Consider the following 14,796-nt stretch of genomic DNA (forward strand, 5'->3'; position numbering starts at 1 on the left):
GGGGGATTTAAAACATCTAAAGGGGAAAAAATGTTGATCAAAAATACTATTCTATGAAATACTGTAATTGACGTGTACAAATGACAATTTGCTTTAACTATTTTCCATATTTTTTAAAATCAATGACATTCATTCTTTTTCCAGCTAACAAACTCACTAGATAGTAGCTGAAGGTTTAAACTGTGAAAAATCTTCCAGAATTCTGGTTTGCAGATGACACTAAAATATGCATGTACAAGTAACAGACATTTCAGCCTATTTTCAGAGTTCAGATACAGGTCCTGCTATGACACAAATGGAAACTGGAAGGATGTCTCTTGAGTACCGGCAAGCAAAAGAAGTTTGGCACCACTTTTGACAAGGAAGGTAAAGGGGGAACAGAACATAAGAGGCAAAATATGGCTCCATCTACAAAAATAAAATGTGTTTTACAACCAGGTTTAGGCATGCCCTTGTCGCTGAACTGGGCTATAAACAGGGTTAAAACAATGATTCAGAAAATACTTTAAAATGTGCTTAAGTCCTTCTCTAGTCAGAAAGACTAAAGCATATGTAGAGCCTTGTGTCAATACAAAATTTGTATTCGCATCCAGTCCACGGATATACACAGATTTGCAGGACTCTAGATATAAAATTTGGATCTGCATTTATCCGTGATCTGCAAACTTGGGCCGCAGATATAAAGCAGATAGCTACAGATTTGCAGATCTCTAAGCATATGCTTACGTGCCCTTCCTGAACAGGAATGCTTTCCTGAATCAGGGGCTAAAATGTGTATTTGTAAATTTTCTTTTATTTGTATGTAAGATAGTTTATGTTTGTGCGTTTTGTTTACTTGTTAGGTGTATCAAAATAGAGCTCTATAAAAGCAGTCCAATTCCCACCATTACCCCCTTCCTCCCCATTTCCATTTGTTGAATGAAGAGAGATGAAGAGTGTATCCCAAGCTGCTCTGGCAAAGGATGGCAGAAAGATGCTTCTCTTATGCGAGCTGCCTGAGAAGCAAGGAGTGTACAAAATGTCAGTGAAGTTGGCGATCTCTGACAAAGCTTTGTGAAAAAGACAACCAATGGACTTAGCCTGATAAATCCATATTTTAAAAAATACACATCAAAATGATTTGTTATGTCTTACCCGCCATATCAGTCTGTGGTGTCTGGTACAGCTTTGTGAATTCATCGGGATAGTTTTCCACCCAGTTCCAAAATGCCTACAGATAATTCAACACGTCTTTACACATATGCAACAATCAGTTTAGAAAATAAACTTCCAGTGGAAGAGATGACTTTGTTTTGTCCTTCAGTCTCTCAGTATGCAGTGCTTTTACAACAGAACTCTCATACATGTGTGTTTACAGTGAAAGGTGACCTGTCCAAATGAGACTAGTGTTTTCCCGTTCCTAAATTCAATCAGGGCCATGAGACTGCAAATCAGTGACTGAGGAACAGCAAAAAAATTCCGCTTAGAATATATCAATGATAACATACTTGCCTTTTCAAGACTGTTTATAACTGCCAGTTGAGCTACTTTCTTTAGGGCTTTAAACTTAAATACTGTCTCTGTAAAAATAAAAAAATTTCAACATTTGAAAGAGAAATTCATTTCTAACAAAATAGGTATAGAATAATTCAACCCAATAAGACAGCTCAGGGGTTTAAGCACCAGTTATTTTAAAATCAGATGCTAATTATCATTTGAATTAAGTAAAATTATACTGTTTCTAAATTAATATACAGGAATATGTTATACCAGTGTAACTGTCTATGCTAGAGGGTAAGACCACTAACTATGGATTTCTAAACAGACAGCTATAGCAGCACAAAACCAGTCTGATGATCAGCCCAAAGACACACAATTTCACAGCCTACCTTGCAATATTCGTTTCAGTTTTATGCAGTCCACACTAATATACTGTAAAAGTTCAATATCATGAACATCAGCATTATCTTCCGAACACACAGTCAGTTCCTGTAATCTAAAGAGATGCAAAGTAAAGTATTAACTCAAAACAGTAAATTAAATTAACTCCTCGAAACAGACTGTCTGCCATTGCTGACATGTTCATACTTATGAAAAACACCTCCTATTATACAGGTGAAATGAAAATAAGTAGTAAACATTTGAATATTAAAGGATCATCCTTAGCCTCTAAGGATAGAACAAGAAGCAATGGGTTTAAACTGCAGCAAGGGAGGTCTAGGTTGGACATTAGGAAAAAGTTCCTAACTGTCAGGGTGGTTAAACACTGGAATAAATTAGGGTTACCATATTTAGTGCCTCCGAAAGGAGGACACTCCACAGGGCCCCGGCCCCGCCCCCACCCCAACTCCGCCCCCTCCCCAAAGTCTCCGCCCCCTCCCCTGCTTCCCGCGAACATTTGAGTCGCGGGAAGCCTGAAGCAGGTAAGGGGGGGTGTGGGGGGAGGAGGCGCGGCCCACCCCCGGCACCGCAGGTCCCCAGCCCGGCCCGGCCCGGCCGGGCCCCCGAGCCCCCGCTCCGCCGGCTCGGCACCGCATGTCCGATTTTCCCCGGACATGTCCTGCTTTTTGGGATTTCCCCCCGGACGGGGATTTGGAGCCCAAAAAGCCGGACATGTCCGGGAAAATCCGGACCTATGGTAACCCTAAATAAATTGCCTAGGGAGGTTGTGGAATCTCCATCTCTGGAGATATTTAAGAGTAGGTTAGATAAATGTCTATCAGGGATGGTCTAGACAGTATTTGGTCCTGCCATGCGGGCAGGGGACTGGACTCGACCTCTCGAGGTCCCTTCCAGTCCTAGAATCTATGAATCATCCCCTCCAGAGACTTATAGTTAGAACTTTGACAGATCCAGGAATTAAAAACTAACTTTGGATGACCATTAGGAGTTAATTTTACAGAATATTTTCATTTTAACTTCATATAGAAAAGTTCCAGAAGAAAATTTCTCAACATTTCAAGATGTAAGTTACAAATGCCATCAGTTTATATTTATGTTAACACCAAGATTTTACCCTATATCCTCTTTTTCTTTACAATGCTGTGGAAGTAATCAATATTTCATTTCACCTGAGCACTGACCTCTCCAGCTCATGCTGGTGATGCCTTTGGGCCATGCCCCTGGGAATGAGTGCCTTGCTTTGCACTTGAGCTATACCATCTGGGCAACAATCAGGAGTATTCACAGTCTCTGAAGGGAACTGCAGTCAGCCTTCAGGCAAAGGGGAGCGCTTTTTTTTTGTCCCTAATGAAACTCAATTAGTTTTAATCACATCAGTTTAAGCACTGTGGTAAATCTTTTCCCTCCTTTTTCGAGGGTAACTTACTAAACACCATATCAGATCACAAGCCACTAATAACTAAATCATATGCACCTGCAAGTTATAAGATTGTGTTGACCCTTTCCAAAGCTACAGATGTGTACTTGACATGATATGCAATTTCTACCACTACACACAAAAGCAGATCTTCATTTCATCAATGGAGGGAAAACTTAACAGCCCACGCTGAGAACGGGAAGGTCCCCGATGCTGTGCTTTACATGCCCAAAATCCCCCAGCTGCTGTACAGAGCCTAGAAATATGCCTAAACAGGAAGCATGGGTCAAAAGATCAGCAATGCTAACTGTCGGCAGGCTGACCTCTGTGGATATTAGCAACAAACAGCCAAATGTTTAACCACTTCTATACCAATGAAAAATAGAATTGTGTGGAAACAAAAATCAACTCCATCCTTGAAACAGCCTAGAATTTCAAAAATTAAGTTTGAGTAAAAAAGACTTATACTGAAAAACTATACTGTAGATGTATAAACAAATACACATTAAAGAACTATCTACAAGAATAGGTTCTAGTGTAACTCCCTATAATAGAAGGGCATGGAATTATTTCCTACCCTGTAAGCCTAATCAATTTATTTAGCAAAAACCATATCCTCCATCCTAGCTACTAAGTCTACGTCCTTGAGAGATTATTAAAGCCCTTTAAAGTTTAAAAAACAGTTGAGATTTCAGCTAATTAGATGTTTACAAAGTTTCATATTTAAAATTTGAATGCACTTCCATTCTAATGTTCTCAAAGCTCTTTTAATTGTATAAGTTACACAAGCCCTAGTTTTAATTAGACTGTTGTACTAAAAACAACTCAAACTAGCATACTCATTGCTGCCCAACCCTAATAAAGGAGCATTGGATCCAACTCCAACAAATGATCCACTCAAGTACTACTGTTGGTTATAACCACACTACTCTGGTAAGAGTTAAACCTTTTCAAGCAACTTTCAAAGGACATAAAAGCATTTCCTTAATAAAAGCTTCCATGCAACCTTGGTGGGCTGGCCAAAGACAGCACCAAAGAGATGATTGCAATGCGGGAAGTAAAGAAGGGATAGCATACTTTGGCCCTGACTCACCTCTCATTTGGAGTGGTGTAAATCAGGAGGAATTCCATCATCATCAGTGGGGTTACACGGATATAAAAATCATGTGAGAGGACAAGCAGGCTCCTTCCAAAGCCAATAAAGAGTAATATTCTTAGGGTCAAGGCAATCATGCCCCATCCTCCTCAGTCAAAAAGATGGATATATATGGGCCTTCAAGTAGGGAAAATAGGGGAGGACAACACCCTTAAGGCTCCAACAGAGTTGCAGAGAACTAGAAGTTACCATGGAACAGCAAACACATTAATGGATATAAGTTAAGCATCTCTGTCAATTTTTAGAAATCTCTCACTAGCAAGCACCCACCCTACATTTCAACTTGGTTTTTATCATTAGTTCCGTTCTATGGCAGATTTTTTTCATATAAAAGCAGGTCTAAAAAATAAGTAAGTCTAGCACCCAGAAAATAAGCTGTACAAAAACATAGAATGGAGACAGAATCAGACTAATTTATCAACTGATGCTTAAGCAGAGTTTTGAAATGTAGAGGGATTTTCATCAGAAAAGATTTCAAATACACCTCTACCCCGATATAACGTGACCTGATATAACACGGTAAAGCAGTGCTCCGGGGGGGCGGGGCTGCGCACTCCGGTGGATCAAAGCAAGTTCGATATAACACTGTTTCACCTATAACGCGGTAAGATTTTTTGGCTCCCGAGGACAGCGTTATATTAGGGTAGAGGTGTAAGCAGCTTATTAAATGATACGAACTCCCCATCAGCATTTTCAAGTTAATATTTTTCAGATCAGAAAGGTCTGTCGTGAATTTTAGCCTTTGTTTTAATCTACACTGATTAGAGCCAGACAACATTCACGGTGTTTGATAAGACTTCTAATACACTGGATAAGTTCTGCCATTCATGCACTCACCTGGTGGAAATGCGGCTGAAGACTGCATTAAAATTATTGCAACTGAGAGAGAAGAGAACCCCAGAGGCAGAATTGCGAAGTTCAGCTGCATGTTGGTTTCCTTCACGGTACGTATGGATAAAATGGCAGATTTCTGGCAGCAACTGTTTGACCAGCATCGTCTCATCTAGTCGCATCGTGTCCTTTGGTTGCTAAAATGTAAACATTTCACTGAAATTCCCTTTCACAGCTTTATAGGCAAAAATTGTATTTCTAGTTACTACTATCCCAGGAACAGATCTTGTACTATTTACTCTCTACACAGTAGAAACTCCCATTGACTTAAATGCAAATTAAGTGGAAAAGCTCTGACACACCCCATGCTAACAGTAATTTCCTATAATTTCACATAAAGTAATATTTTACATTTTCGAATGTGTTTCCATCCCTGACCTGTGGGACAATGTTAGTAGCTCAATATCATCAAGTACTAAATGGGCTATCAAAATACTTTTTTCAAGCAAAAGGTTTGAATACTTAAGAGAGACACCCTGCCAACCTGTCAAAGCACTGGTGTTAGAGCATTTGAGTCAGCTGTTTGCCTTAGAAGAACCTAAATTAAACTCCGACTCTTAATTCTCTCAAATGGTTTTCTGACCAGTTTTTCCTCCAGTAGGGATTTAAACGACATGATGAAAGAGAGGGTGCTTCTTTATTGAGTCAGCGTGATTCCAGACAAGAACAAAAAACCCTACAGTTTCCTGTAGAATTCTACTTTTTTCCAATTTGCACAGTATGAGACATAAGGAAACTATTTAAGAAAGAATTTGAAGAGCAACTTTACTAAGAATCTTAACAGAGGGTCAGGTCAGCATTTAAACTTTTAAAATCCTGCCAATGAAATTACTCTGGGGAATTCAGAAGTTCCAGTGATCCCACTTAGCTGACCTGAGTCTTGTTGCCATGAGAACTTGGTGAAACATTAAGAAGCAATAGTAAGCAAGAAATATGTCTGACCATATCACAGAACACAACTCTCTTTGTATACAGCTTTGGCTCAAGTCTTACTAAACATACTGGCTCAACTTGCTTTCATCTAAATTGACAAGACATACAATTTTAAGCTGTTAGAGGTTTCATCATGTATCTCAAACACACTGAGGTTTTTGATCAATATAAATGGTGGCTTTTAAAAAAGGAAGATATGGATTTATGAAATTAGACAAGTCTAAGTTACTACATTAAACACAGGAAAGAAAAATATGGTATAATTTACTTTTTTTTTTAAAGTTGAAATCTATTCTGCATAGATACCTACATTATTTTCTTACGTATTTAAAACAGCACGATTACTTACATCATCAGCATCTTTACTATATTAAAAGATGTTCCACCTTGATAAACCAAACTCTATTGTATTTATTACTCTGTAGAGAAATATCTTTTACAACCCGTACTAAGGAATTGCACACAGCTTTGATGATTTCATTACGTTCTTCCTGGAACAAAGCTAAAAGAAATCTCTAGGAATAAACCTGAGACTCAGTTTTTACCTAAGATGAAGTTTGGCTTTGCAATTATACAACTGTTTTCATCCCAAAGGTAAAAGCAAACTGCATCTCAGCAAAGATTTGAATGAAATAGGAAAGTTTTTGTGGAAACTTCAGGATTGGACTCCCACTGGAAGTTTGGATAAGGTTAAATAACGTAAACTAGGAAATACCTGCAAAAGTAATCTTAATATGGCAATAGCAAAAGATTCTGTCTGGGTATATAATTATAGAAAATAGAAACAGAACTACATCAACAAGAAATCTCTACTTTATTTAAGAAACACTATGACTTCCACAAACTTCATTAATTTTAATATATTTTAAGCATTTATATTTTAATTTTTACTATTTGCCACTTTTAAAATGATTGTAAAATTATCCTTTAATTTTGTATTAAATTGTGAAATGAAACCATTTTTATAATTTTGTTTGTAACCCTACTTAGAATCTCCCCATCCACCTACAGTTTATACAAATGCAATGGAAGCTTAACACTGAACCCCATTACTTTATTTAAATTTGTTTTCCATGCACACAATGGTTTATTCTTTTTATATGAATTGTTGTAGAGAAACATATAATATTAGAACTTTGGAAGTGAAGTGGAGGAAAGGTTAGATCTGAAACCTTCCTTTGTCCATTTTAGTTAACAAGTCGAGGCATTTTTGATCATTGTTAATTGTGGGTGGGGAGGGAGGATGGACATTCTACACATTAAAAAGAACTAGGAGTACTTGTGGTACCTTAGAGACTAAAAAAGGTTTTTTTTCTCCTGCTGCTAATAGCCCACCTTAATTGATTAGTCTCGTTAGAGTTGGTATGGCAACACCCATTTTTTCATGGTGTGTGTGTGTGTGTGTGTGTCTCTCTCTCTCTCTCTCTCCCCCTATGGTTTTTTCCACTGCATGCATCCGATGAAATGGGTTTTAGCCCACGAAAGCTTATGCCCAAATACATTTGTTAGTCTCTAAGGTGCCACAAGCACTCCTTGTTCTTTTTGCTGATATAGACCAACACGGCTACCACTCTGAAACCATTCTACACATTGTTATTTTATCAGTTACATTAACTATTTCATAGGAGTTTTTCTAAAATTAGCAGTAATTCTATGTGACATAAATCAAATGATTGTTTACTACTACCTACTATACACACATATTTATAAAACTTCTGTTCACTGTGTCTACATCTGATTCAGAATTCAGCAATTATAAATTAGACTACTTACCCCAGCAAGACATTTTTCCAGTGTATCCAATATAATCAGCTGAGAGAGATATAAATTCTTTTCAGCAGCTTCTCCAAATATCCTCTACAAGAAAAGGTACAGATTTAGCTCCAGTGCAAAAATCTGACTGGTAGCCCATTGCAGCATTTAGGTGATACAGAAAATCTGCTGGAGATTAAGCAGCACAGTAGGTTAATCATAGAATATCAGGGTTGGAAGGGACCTCAGGAAGTTATCTAGTCCAATCCCTTGCTCAAAGCAGGGCCAATCCCCAGATAGATTTTTGCCTCAGATCCCTAAATGGCACCCTCAAGGATTGAACTCACAAGCCTGGGTTTAGCAGGCCAATGCTCAAACCACTGAACTATCCCTCCCCCCAAAGCTCTAGCCTTTCCACCTTTGGAGCTCTGGGTTCAAATTTAGAAATAGGGCCAGTGAAAATGAGATTAATGGTTCCTTCCTAGTTCCTAGCATGAAGTAAACAAACTGTTTTGGCGTGAATGACATAAATTGAACAAAGATAACAAGGGACAGGACAGGCAGGCCAATTAGTATTGGAGGTGCACTAGTAGAACAACTAGAGAGCCTAGCAAGTCCTTCACTTTCATGACCCCAAAATTCTATTTTAGTAGCTATTACTGTTTGTCTAACAGTATCTGATTTCTTTAGAGCTGTATTTTATTGCCAAGACAATACTTAACAGAACTGAGGTTTCCACAAATCCATGGATACAAACTTAGTTTGACTGCTGTAGAATTTAGCATAGACCACAGGAAGAAACACAAATACACTACTGGATCTTCAAAGCGGATGCCACATTTTAAATCTAGGATGCAAGAATCTATCACATATTTAAACTAGTATCCAATTTCACTAGCAGCGCCAATGACTAAGCGTATCAATATTCAGATTGGAACAGCAAAACAAAGCAGAGAAGGGTTAGCCAAAAAATGTATTTAGTTCCATTGACTGTAGATAGAATACACAGTAAGAAGCTTCTAAAAATGATGTGATAATTAAAACTGCTTGAAAGATTAGTTCAAATATCTGTAGGCTTTAGCTGAGCAGGAGACCTCTTGAAGCTATCTTTTCTAAACATGGAGTAGACTAATGACACACAGTCTGGTCTCCATACTGAAGGAGTGCTTGAAAAATATTGCTAGCTGGTTGGACCATCTCATCCAGTTCTCTTTTCCTCAACCATAGGAAAAGTTAAGTCTTGCTATTGAGTACAGAACATTGATATGAAAAGACTCCTTCTATTTTTGCACTTTATGGAGGGATTCACTTGGAAGTACCAAGTCAGACTAATAATTTTTGGGCCATTTTCCATGAAAAGTGGTACTAAAAGTGGTACATGGCTGGTATTCCCTCAGAGACCTTTCCCACTTGGCTTATCCAGAACACCTTGTCCAGTTCTCTGGGATCCAAAACACTCAATCGAACTCCAGATTTCACTACTAGGGTCCCTTTATTTGGCATACAGCAAAGCTTTGCTGAGTTGATAAGACTCAAGTGAATGGGGTGGGTATAGGGCATGCCACACATCCAAAGTTACACACTTTATATACATGTACAAATTACACTGCATTTACTATACATTGCACCACACGTTTTTGGATTAGTTTGGTTACTTTGCAGGAACCAATCCCGTGCAGCATCTTCTCTCCATGTGCTGTTCATGTAGAACCTGAACTTTCATATTCCAGGTTCATCTTTGTCCATTGTTAGTAAATGGTTCCCTGGGTGTTCTCCCTCTCATCTTAGATGGCTCAGACATTCTGTCTTTTTCAACCTAATGATCTCTTTACCTCCCTAATTTTATCTTCCAAGAAATGAAGCCTCCTTCCAGGTTTTAATTGCTCGTGTCAGGCCAGGCTTCAGCTACACACATCAGATACAATACAGAATTTTTGTTTCTAATTGTATAGCTTACACTCTTATTTATTAGGACTCCTTACAACTGATATCTATAGTGTGGCTGATTTACTTTTGAGTTGGCACTATTAATTTTTATGTCCATTAGTGTAGGTATAGGCTACTCATTCTCTTGTCCTGGTGAGGACATGTTCACATACTATTGGCCCTTTAGGGAGCCCACCCTTAGTGCTGTCATGATGGATCTGATGGTTTGGAAGTTGACTGCCCATGAAATTTGCTTCATTTCTTCTCACTCCACTTTTTCAAAGTAACTACAATTTCTCATCTTGCCTGCCCCATTGGTAATTTTTATTTGTCCTAGAATCAACACTTAGGATCCATATTTAATAGTTTTCCTTTGTTCCTCCCCATCCCACTTTGTCTACTGCACTCTATCAAATTAGTTGTCAATGTTAATTTAATGAGGGTGAAGTTTCAATAATGTTTTAGTATATTTTTGAAAGTGATTCCATGCTCTGCCTTGCTGCATTTCACAAACAGTATAGAGGGAGACTGTTCATCTTCAGACTTGCATCTGAAGAAGTGAGGTTCTTACCCACAAAAGCTTATGCTCCCAATACTTCTGTTAGTCTCAAAGGTGCCACAGGACCCTCTGTTGCTTTGTTCATTTAATGTTACAAATTTGAGTTTGAAAGGGTCTTTTTGAAGTTTGGTGGGAAGGTCTTCTTGAACCTTTTTCTGTCCCTTGACTTTAACCTGCTGCCCGCAATAACTCAGTGTTAAGGAGGTCCTTGATCCACCCAAGAAACACTGCAAGCTACATCAAGTGTCAGTCAGAGGGGGAAAATATCAAGGAAACACTCCACTCAAGCTAAGCATCCCTTACAAGCCTCGAAGGGATGTGCTCAGGAGATTAACTCTGTAAGACTACCACTAGGCCAAAGAGTCTTTTTCAAGCCTTTTCCTTCATGGTTCTTGGCTGATAAGCTTGTATGGCTCCTGGATTTTTCTTTTTGTTTTTAAATGTAATTTATGAGATGGCAACTTGCAAATGACTGCACCATGCACTTATGCAGAGTGTCTGAACAGATCCTGAAAAGAATCTAATGCCCTAGGTTTGTTTTAAATGCTTGTTCCTTTTTCCTTCTTCCAATATTGCTCTTCCTGGCAGGATACATTCTAGCAGGAAAGGATTAGAACAGCTCCCATCGCTCTGGATGCTGTTCACTGGATACCTCTGCCCAACTGCCCTCTTCAGTCTCCTCCAAGGCTGCAAAATATTGCTTCATTAGTTCAATGGCATGCTTATGCAGCTGTACAGAGAGAACCCATTTCCCAGTGATCAAGTGCACCTCTTACAAAATATATTCCACTTGGTTTGGAGAGCAGACATCCAAGGATTGCTTACAAACCCAGGCCTAAGAGGGCATGTGTTGGGTGTACCCCTCGCCTAGCCATATGCACTTTTCCACCCTGTCCATTCCCTCTGGGACTGACACTTTCTGGGTTATCCGATGCAGCATTACAAACATTCTTCCTTTTAGACCTTGTTGCCCACGTTCCCTCATCACCCTCACATGCAATGTGGATGCTCATTTCAATTTTGTTGAACTTTACTGCATTTGAAGTTAAAAAAAAATCAGTAAGTTAACTGGCACCCTACTAAATACACAAAACGAAGCAGCAATTTGAGTCAGTCAGACTAGACATTCTACAAAGTTTCTGTAAATAAAAATTCATAAATATTTTCAAAAGCATCCAATAAACCAAACCTAGAAAACTTACCATATTGTTAACATTTTTTAAGATATTAGTGAGACCACTTATGACCAGGGAAAACTTGTACTTGGAAATGTTTATGAGACATTCCTTATTATGTTCTGTGCTGACTTTGGTGTGGGTATTCTGCTGGCCAGCTTTTATGGGAAGCTGCAAAAAAAAAAAAAAAAAAAAAAGTATTATTACTTAGTATTTGTATATTAAGTTAGAGATTTACAGTTTTATAGGAAGGTTAAAGATTCCTTGAGGCTCTATAGACTATGTTGTAAAACATTCTATTAAAGACAATCTTACAGTAACATTTTATTATATTTCTCATCTTTTTCTGCTAGGGACATTTGCAGGAAGCAAAATCAAGATTCACCTGTTTTTACTGCTAGTTTCTCAACTAAAGCCAAACATCTGTTCTGTGACAATTTCCAAACAAACCAAATTCCGTGTCAGAGAAGTATGATTACAAGTCACTAAGCAATGAAATTGAACAAGCACCTAGAGACACGTCCGGTTTTCACAAAAATCTTAGCAAAAAAAAGTATGTCTTCTGTATTTATGAAGCTACACATTGACTTCAAAACCTCCATTGAAACTTTTGTCAGGATAAAAAGTATGACAATAGGATAAGAGAAATTCAGAGACCTATCCTAGGTGACAAACTCATTCAGGTCTAAGAAGCATTCCAATATTCACTGCAATTCCATCTAACTGTTTCGGAAAGTTTCCGACAGATCCACATCCATCAACAAGCAGCACAGCAGCATTGTGTGAAACTACAAAATCAGGCATCAGGCAATGCCAGAGCCACTTGCACAAGAGCAATAAATTGCTAACGCTTCAGCATGTTTTAGTATCCATTAAATCTATCCCATTCTGAGGCAGGAAAATTCCGCGAATCACACGGAGGTGTTTAGTCTTAACACACTTCTTGCAAAGAGTTTAGACCCAATCTTTCCAAGCTCCATATCTTTATGTAATAACAAATTATTAGAAAGGAACTGTGTGTTTCAGCTAAGAAAGGAAATACAGACATATCCTAAGGCTAAGATTGTTTTCATAATCTAGAAGACTGCCGCAAAATGTGTTAAATATGTTTTAACTAATGTACTAGCAAACATACACCTCTACCCCGATATAACACGGTAAAGCAGTGCTTCGGGGGGGGTCGGGGGGGGGGAGAGTGAGAGAGGCAGGGGGCTGCGCACTCCGGCGGATCAAATCAAGTTCGATATAACGCGGTTTCACCTATAACACAGTAACATTTTTTGGCTCCCGAAGACAGCATTATATCGGGGTAGAGGTGTATTTTAGAAAAAACCTATTTTGAGTATAAACCTCAGTGTAACTTAGTGAGTTTTCCTGTCTCAGACAGGGATAGATTTAAAACACACTACAGCATTAAAAAAAATAAATATATGGAGATATACCTATCTCATAGAACCGGAAGGGACCCCGAAAGGTCATCGAGTCCAGCCCCCTGCCTTCACTAGCAGGACCAAATACTGATTTTGCCCCAGATCCCTAAGTAGGTCCCTCAAGGATTGAACTCACAACCTGCGTTTAGCAGGCCAATGCTCAAACCACTGAGCTATCCCTCCCCCCATTCTGATGAGCCAAGGGGTGACAATGACCAGCTAATATTTTAACACAATTTGCCTCGTCTAACTAGGTGCAAAGTCACATTTAAAGTTATGTTTAACTTTATTTTAAAATGCTATCACTTTTTTCATCTAGACATGCACTAGTGGCTTCAAACAGAGACTGCAAAACCAATCCCTACCTTTGCACCCTCCATCTTTCAAAGAAAGCTTTTTTTAAAACCATCCATTTTATACACTATGTTGCAGGAGATTACATTGTGAAAAATTACCCTATATAGCAGGTATCACTTTATGATAGAAGTATAACGGCATATAACTAACTGTACAGCACTAGGAACACAACAATAGCTACTGGTTTAAAGCTGTTCCATTAGGAAATCCTGACTGTCAGACAGAGAAAAAAAAAAGTACCACGTCAAGTATTTGCTGCAAGCACATTCCACGCTAATCTATACTACCACCTTTTACTAGATCTTAAATAAGACCAAGAGTTTCAGCAGTGTCGCTAAAATAATGCCATTGCAATCAAATTCTGTAACTTTTGGATTGGAAAGGCCATTCTTTAGCTGTTCATTTAGGGAAATGTCACCTCTCTTCACTAAAACTAAATACTACAAGATCACTTCAAGTCAGAAGGTGCTTAAAGAACTCAGAGAAATGTTGATAGTCTTAAGGTACTACAATTCCCTAACGAAGAGGCAATCAGTTGCAGTGTTGCCAGTTATACATCTTACCTTTACATTGTCCTTGCTTCACTATTTAAGAAAATATTCATATTTACACTGCAGCAGCACTCAGGCTCCAGTCAGGAATGGAGTTCCATTGTGCTAGGCACAAACGTATATGGAGACTTGGTCCCTGCCCCAAAGAGCTTGCTGCTGAACATCTCCCTGCTAATCACCAACAGAAGTTGTCCAATAAGGATATGACTACACTGCATTAAAAACCCACACCTGGCCCATGCCAGCTGACTCGGGCTCGCAGGGCTTGGGCTATTTAATTGTGGTGTAGATGTCTAGGCTTGGGCTGGAGCACGGGCTCTAGGACCCTGCAAGGCAGAAGGGTCTCAGAGCCCAGGCTCCAGCCTAAGCCCGGACATCTACACCACAATTCAACAGCCCCTTTGCCTGAGCCCGTGTCAGCTGGCACAGACCAGCCGTGGGTTTTTAATTGCAGTGTGGACAAACCTTAAGAGATATTATCTCACCCACCTTGCCTAATAACTTAGAGGACATTTTAGTTGTATACAAGTCATTGATATTTAAACTTCTGATATGTCTAAACGTTTCTGACTGACTCAAGTCAGGTGCTTAGTTGGCAAGATAAATCTGTTTCCTCCCATCTTTTCCGTAAATCAGATATATAGATTTATAGTAAAGTTTTGTGATCGCAGATTTAACAAAAATTAAATGTTACGAATTCTACAACAGTGAAAGTTAAAATTTCTTCCAACCTTATTCAGAAAAGTGACTTCCAAAAAAGATCCTCTA

At 38.8% G+C, this 14,796-nt stretch overlaps 1 protein-coding gene across 4 annotated transcripts in view; it reads right to left on the minus strand.

The window, feature by feature from the left end:
- Positions 1–14,796, minus strand: part of NF1 (neurofibromin 1) — a 169,783-nt gene that overhangs the window by 141,661 nt on the left and 13,326 nt on the right. For all 4 annotated transcript variants that reach the window (XM_054008797.1, XM_054008794.1, XM_054008793.1 and 1 more), the window contains exons 2-7: positions 11,718–11,861; positions 8,052–8,135; positions 5,292–5,482; positions 1,869–1,975; positions 1,492–1,559; positions 1,135–1,210 (exon numbers count right to left, since the gene is read on the minus strand). In XM_054008797.1, coding sequence (XP_053864772.1) covers positions 1,135–1,210; positions 1,492–1,559; positions 1,869–1,975; positions 5,292–5,482; positions 8,052–8,135; positions 11,718–11,861 — 670 coding nt within the window. The remainder of the gene's footprint in view (positions 1–1,134; positions 1,211–1,491; positions 1,560–1,868; positions 1,976–5,291; positions 5,483–8,051; positions 8,136–11,717; positions 11,862–14,796) is intronic.

The sequence above is a fragment of the Malaclemys terrapin genome, chromosome 18, assembly GCF_027887155.1.
Source record: "Malaclemys terrapin pileata isolate rMalTer1 chromosome 18, rMalTer1.hap1, whole genome shotgun sequence".
NCBI classification, from domain to species: domain Eukaryota; kingdom Metazoa; phylum Chordata; order Testudines; family Emydidae; genus Malaclemys; species Malaclemys terrapin.